The sequence below is a fragment of the Poecilia reticulata genome, linkage group LG2, assembly GCF_000633615.1.
Source record: "Poecilia reticulata strain Guanapo linkage group LG2, Guppy_female_1.0+MT, whole genome shotgun sequence".
Lineage (NCBI taxonomy): Eukaryota > Metazoa > Chordata > Actinopteri > Cyprinodontiformes > Poeciliidae > Poecilia > Poecilia reticulata.
The window spans coordinates 5516506-5523295 of record NC_024332.1 but is presented as its reverse complement, the minus strand read 5'-3'; the positions used below and the strand labels follow the sequence as shown (position 1 = coordinate 5523295).

Genomic DNA, 6790 nt, shown 5'->3' with positions numbered 1-6790 from the left:
CAAAATGGACTTCAGCAGTTCTGTCTGGACCAATGGGCCAAAACTCCAACAAACTACTGGGAGAAACTCATGGAAGGAAGTCCAAAACATTCAAAACACAGTCGTTTCTGATACTGACCAAATGAAGGTAAACTTTTGAATTTGAGGAAAATTACAAAAACAACAATCTCTAAAAAAAAATGTTCTTGCTAAATAGAGATAAGAAACGTTGCGTCTGATTTAACGTCGAACAATGAGAATAAAAAAACTTGTGTCGTTTTATGTGGTACATGTAAAACCTGGTTTCAACTGTAGATTAAATTAATTGTTTTGATCAACATTAAATTATAATTTTTTTTTTTTTTTTACATTTGCTTTAGTGACACCAGGAAGTCTCTTCTTTGATGCTGTTCTGAGTTAGCCACATTTCCGGACTCTTGGCCTTCATCACGCTTTGTGAGTGTTAGCAACTTGGCCACTAAAAACACTCAATGTTTGAGCATCAAGTGCAAAAAAAAAAAAAAAAAAATATTTCCAGCTTTTAATGCAATGCAAAATGTGCATGCATTGCACTTTAAATATCATATTCTAACAAATATTGCTCTCTCTGCATTGATGGTTGCATTTTAACACACTGTGCAATCCTGGTTTAGCTGACCCAAAATGGATCTTAGTAACAAATAATGTTAAAATTGTAATTTTATAAGGTATGTTTGTTGTATTTAAAGTTTTTAACTTTTATTTTAAAGCTGAACTCTTTAATGTTTGCACATAATTTGTGCTTATGTTCTTTCTTTAACCGTAATTCTGCAGGGTCACCTCAACATTTCTGTTTCTGCACGTCTTCCTGTTTGCCCGCTGTAACCTGGTTTCAGACCGGCGCCACCACCAGCAGGACCTTATACTGTTGGCTCGCGCTCTCTTCCCCTAACTCTGATTCTCTCATTGCTTTCACGTGTAACTCCAAACCGACCGATTTTTATTTAAAAAAAAGAAAAGAAAAAAAAGCATAAAATAAATCACAGAGAACATAAATTGGAAAACTTAAACGAAATTGGATAAAAGCTCTCATAAAGCTTTTATGTTTTCTTTTCCAGCCCCTAAAGACACAACATTATGCAATAAAAACTCAATTGTGAAAAATCAGAATAGAAATCATTTAATTGTCTTGCCTCAGTTGAGGGGTAAAACTTTTTTTGAGAACTTAACTAGTTTCCCTTCATTTCAAGGCAGTACATTTAGTATAAAAGTTTCATCTTTTTACTTGAAAACCTAAACAGAAACAGATGAAAACATGACAAGTGGATTAATCTGTATTTTTAGACACGTAAAAGAGCAAATATCTGCTTCAGAAAACATGAAAACGAAAGAGGTTAAAGATCTAGAATTCTTCTGAGAACTCCTAAAAATGAAACATTATCCTTAAAACAATTGTTAAATCTTCCAATCCCAACAGCAAAAAGTGATTTCTTTATTCGTTCAGTACCTTGGGAGGCGACGGCGGAGCAGCAGAGCAGAAACACCGAGACGACAGAAACCGATGCCATCTTCATCGTCGTCCTCCTCACACTTGGCTGAAAAGAAGAACTTTCCATCATCGAGGTTATTTCCTGTCACAGCGGCTCGTATTGCTCACGTCGTGCGCACGAGCTCTTGGTTTTGAAAGGAAGTGATCCAAGAGGCCCCCACCGATCTACTTTCAAAGCAGCAAGAACAAAGACAGCGAGCAGAAAATGTCATTTTTAGAACAGCGGAGAGGCGTGTGCCTTTATTTACTTCTCTTTCCTCATTGACTAAATATAATTACTGTCCTACAGATTCAACAATGAGATCATTTAAGCTGCAACCACCAATAAAGATGCTCAGAAAGAGGCCTGTAGGTATTGTTGACCTCAAAATCATATTTAAAGCTATTAAAGCTCCTTTGGTGTTCTGAGCTCTCAGAATTAAGATTAGCATCAACATTTTTCACAAAACTTCCTTATTTATGCCCGCACAGTTAAGATATAGTAGATTCTTTTCCCTCTCTTTATCTTGCAGGTTGAAAATTACTAGAAAACCTAACAATAAAATATTTCTGCACACACAGAGCAGGTCTTAGCCAAACAGGGCGCCCAGGGCGCCAAACAGGGCGAACCACCCTTCCATCGTTCCCGGTGAGCGTGGGAAGTAGGATTGAGTAAACGAGCTTTTACTTTAATATAAATACATAAAACTAGCTGTGCAAATAAAAGTAGCCATGTTTATTGATACAAAAATACCCAATAAGGATATAAACAATGATATGTATAAAATGTTGAGTAATTACTCAACATTCCAACTTTCCCATCTCTGAAGTCTATTTCTTTAAAGGCAAAATCAATCAAGAGTAGAAATAGTTACTATAGTAAAAGGAAAACACACAGTGCAATAAAACTACTCTTACTCAAGTAAATATAACCAGTACTACCCACTTTTGAACATAGGTAACAAAATTAGTAGCCTGTTCTTATTAATAAGCTAAACGATAATATTGGCGTTAGCCAGTCATCATTTACCTGATACTCACTCGGTTAGTTTGGGGGAGAAAAAACTAAACTGAGTTATTTGACTTTTTCTGGTTTGCTGCCATGATTTTAAAAAAAACTGACATGCGTCTTATTGCTCATGTTGCTTCAAAGGCGGCTCGGAAAAACATGTTACGACATGTTAACTGTGCATACCAACCTGCTAGGTTTAACTTCATGTCAAGCGTGTGAAAACTCAACAGATTTTAAATTGTAGTTGTGGAAAGAAGCAGCAGGTACACAGTTTACCAGAACTAGTGTATAGGAGGTTGGGGAACTTTTTATTAATTTTTTTTTACCATTTTTATATTTGTTGTTTTCAATGAATGAATGAATGAATGAATGAATGAATGAATSAATCAATCAATCAATCAATCAATCAATCAATCAATCAATCAATCAATCAATCAATCAATCAATCAATCAATCAATCAATCAAGTTTATGTGTGTAGCAGATTTCAGCAACAATATAGTTCAAAGTGCTCTACATCATAAAATCCCCCCCAAAAACAATTGAAATATTACTTTATCGTTACAGCATTTAGCGTAGTTTCAAAGCGTCCATATAGCAGTAGTACAGATAACGTCTTCACTAAAGAATACGCAATTCACAGAAAAATATTTTATATTTAATATGTTATGTTCCTTCATCCAAAACAACAACAAAAATGACTGAGTTAAAACTCTTGAAAAGATTTTTAAATTAGTCAAGATCACAAACTTCAATGAGTTTTAATATGTCCGAATTGTAGCTGCTGAAACTTAAGATGGCTGGCGACACAAAGTTTGTTTTGATTTTTGCAAAAAAAGGTACTCGTCAAATCAGAGACTGGAAAAAAATATGTATGTAAAACAGAAGAAAAAAAATTGGCTCATGACTGGAGGTGATGAGGTTGAAGAGGAGAAAAATGAGGATCACGACTGAGATGCTCTGTATTGGTCCGCTGCAAAGGAAGCTCCTCCTCATCTGTTGAGAGATGAAAAATCAGGCATAAATTAGGATGCAAAGTGGAATAAATTGAGCAAACAGCAACACATCCTAAATAATAATAATAATAAAAATATTGAATTTGCTTCTTGGCTGCATAATTTATGTTGGCTAAACAATTTGACCTTTTTTCAATTATAAAACAGCGCAGAAAATTGACATAATTGTCAACTACTTCTTCTGTTTGCTAATTGGCCCGTTTGAAATTCTACTGGAGGGAATCCAAGTCAATGGGAGAAAGCCGAGCCTGAGCTGTGACGTGCGATTTGATTTGAGAGGAATAGCATACAAAGGCAATGGCCAGGCCTGGCACTGTATGTTTGAACATAAAAGTAGAAATAGAAGTAGGCCCAACATCAAGCCTTGGGGTGCTCCAGAAGTTTTGATCTGGTTATTTACGGAGAACTATAGATAGTGGCTTTTAACAAATCTTTAATATATTTTTAAAAAAGTTCTTACTTTCAACAACTGAGTTTGAAAATATGAAAAAAAAAAAAAAAAACTAACACATCACCCTTCAGTCCCATCGTCATCTTGTTTTCAACTCGGACAAAACAAACAGAGACAAGGACGGTCAGCACAACAATGAAACCTGGAAAAATGACAGCAAAACACATCAGAGATTGTGCTATCACAAATATATACGATGTATGTAGCTTTAGTAGGCTATGTTTCAGAATAAAATAACATTTAATAGAAATCTACAAACATACCCACTCTGGCACCAGTTAAGACCCAGATATTTATTCCAGCGGGTTCATCTGGATATCCTTCAAAAACAATACAAGGGGAAAACGATTACATTTTCGCTTAAAGCCACACAATTTGGGGGTCAGTTATGCTTATTCCGTCTTATTTTAGGTAGTGGTTATGAGCTACACATTGTCAAACAGCAGCTATTAGCCACGGTGAAGACGACATATTTACCCGTCTCTGCACAGTTATGAATGACAGGCTCACTGGTTTCAGAAATGAATTTGTTGGACACTTTGCAAACAAACTCGGCGCCTTTGGTTTCCTCTGCTTTCGTTTCGAACGACCGTCTGTTTTCCTTCATCTCGGCGCCGTTCTGAAGCCACTCATGCTCCACATCAGCAGGCTGCTGCGGGGAAATTAAAACGCAGCTCAAAACGGAAACCAGGGTGAAAATCAGTAGGCGATATATTTGGCTCGTATTAAAATAATTTCCTGTGGTTTGTACTTCGACAGGGTCACGTGAGATACTGATTTTGCATTTTAAATACAGCTAGCAGAGTACTTAAAATGTTTAGGAATAAGGAATGTGAATAATCATTCTAGAAACTGGATGAGGATTTTTAGGAAACATTCAAAGCTCCACAGAAAGTCTTGTGGTTGTTGGTTAAAAAGACGTACAAACAAGTTCTTCTTACCGCCCCAGAAACACAGTGAAAGATCACGTTTCCATCCTGACATGTTGCTTTTACTTCAGGCTTCTTCACAGGATCTGTGAAGGTTCAATTAGATCAAATACATGACAATATTAGGGAAATATTCTGATATTCTGCACGTTTAAGATCTTCTGCTGGATCGACAACCTGACCTCACAGCTTTAAAGTTTTCCGAGAACTTAATATTTGGACAAAAATAGTGAGGAAATGAAGAAAAAAAAATCAGGCGCAAGATTTCAAATGTGAATAGATGTTCAGGAAACTGTGCAGAAATATTTTTGTACCTACCCAGCACACATAAATTTGTGTCCCTTATGGTCTGCGGTCTTCCACTTCTATCAAAAACCTCACCAGTGTAGAGTCCTGCTTGGTCCTTCTTCAGATTTGTCAGTTTCAGGGAGCCATCTTGATTAATATCATAATTTTTCCCAACAATCATCCTCATTGTTCTTCTATAAAATATTGTGCTGCCATTTAACTTCCACTTAAGAGTGTCAGGAAATCTTAGTTTGTATCCCAGAGGAACAGTGAAGTTTCCACCCACTGCAGCAAACTGGTCACAAGCTTTGGATCAGAAAGAAAGAAAAAAAGCAAAAGAAGAGAAGAGAAGGATTGTTTGAATATGGACACTAGATGGCAGACAACAATCATCTCCAACTCTACCAATATAGTTTAATAAAGCATGTAAAAACACTGATTGCGATCTATTCAATAAAAGTCAATGTGGTAGTAAATGGACTAAGTCACCATGGCAGAAACAAAGAAAATGGTCCAAAAACCCCCCAACAAACYCCCCCCCCCCCACTAATATCTGAGAAAATAGGGATTCTTCCTTTATTGCAAAGTATAGTAGTTGAAGTTATTAACAAACCACTTAAATAGTTTTAAATAGCAGTTTCAGAGATTTTAAAGTGGTAAGCTTTGTATTTGAATTCAGCTTGTTTACAGAGTACACTTGATCTCTTTCAGAGTGTGGGAAAAACTCACAGCTAGTAAACATATCGCGCTTCATTGGCTATTCACAAGCTTTTGTTAGTGGTTTCAGCCAATAAGCTGGAGGGTTGAAAAAGCTCACTGGGTAAAAAGACAAATTTGAAGGCCTGTTTTCTCACTAATATTGTTAATATTTTCTTTTTTTACTCCTATGTGTTTGGCATTATTTCAGAATCTATAAGTAACTCAAACCACCCACTGGCAGCTACAAATGAAAATACACATGAACCATCTGAATTATGAAAATAAGGAAACAATTTACGTGTAAATTTGGATAAGGGTCCTTTTGATAGTACTGTTTTCTATGAGTTTAACCTCACACAGACCTCCAGGAAGTTAATTGAGTCAGAACACTTTGTACAACAGCTGAATAAAATCCCGTTATTACATTTGAGCAAATATTTGCAGATGGAGATAATAATACAGAACACAGAAGTTGTAACTCTAGAAAAGCTCCATAAAATCAACCTGTAGTAATGTTAAAAAATTATTTTAATATCAGTCTGGTACCTTGTGAGGCGACGGTGGAGCAGCAGAGCAAACACACAGAGACAACAGAGAGCGACGCCGATGCCTTCATTGTTGTCTTTGGCCGAAAAGAAGAACTTTCCTGTAACATTTCCTGTAACAACAGCTTACGCATCTCTCTTGTCAGTGACTCTGTTAGTTTTGAAAGGAAGTGATCCAAAAGGCCCCACATCTACTTTTACATGGCAACAACTAGTTTTTTTTATTTACTTTTAACATTTTGTTCATTACATTTTATTGCTCGTTTCAATCCCACAAAGACACAATTATTTGTCTGAGAGTCTTAATTTGCCACTACAAAAAGGAGAAATGCTTTCAGTAATATTCAAATGTTTGTCCAGCACCA

The 6790-nt window shown here is 36.1% G+C and overlaps 2 protein-coding genes across 2 annotated transcripts in view; both read right to left on the bottom strand.

Moving 5' to 3' along the window:
* The window catches only part of LOC103476902 (T-cell surface antigen CD2), a 6406-nt gene extending 4739 nt beyond the window's left edge, over positions 1-1667 (bottom strand). Inside the window, exon 1 of the mRNA XM_017308373.1 lies at positions 1466-1667. Coding sequence (XP_017163862.1) covers positions 1466-1577 — 112 coding nt within the window. The 5' untranslated portion in view covers positions 1578-1667. The remainder of the gene's footprint in view (positions 1-1465) is intronic.
* A 1243-nt stretch (positions 1668-2910) lies between these two features.
* Positions 2911-6535, bottom strand: LOC108166835 (uncharacterized). Its single transcript, XM_017308375.1, has 7 exons — positions 6427-6535; positions 5212-5487; positions 4906-4979; positions 4442-4616; positions 4228-4284; positions 4029-4106; positions 2911-3493 (listed from the first exon to the last, which is right to left on the bottom strand). The coding sequence occupies exons 1-7, from the start codon at positions 6533-6535 to the stop codon at positions 3399-3401; spliced, it is 864 nt and encodes a 287-aa protein (XP_017163864.1). The 3' UTR covers positions 2911-3398.
* Positions 6536-6790: the final 255 nt, after the last annotated feature.

Excerpts from the sequence above, each read along its gene's own strand:
- LOC108166835 (XM_017308375.1), bottom strand. The coding sequence starts at position 6,535 with ATGTTACAGGAAAGTTCTTCTTTTCGGCCAAAGACAACAATGAAGGCA. Across the intron at positions 4,107-4,227 it reads CTTAACTGGTGCCAGAGTGG|GTTTCATTGTTGTGCTGACC; the intron begins GTATGTTTGTAG and ends TCATTTTTCCAG. Across the intron at positions 3,494-4,028 it reads GATGACGATGGGACTGAAGG|ATGAGGAGGAGCTTCCTTTG; the intron begins GTGATGTGTTAG and ends ATCTCTCAACAG.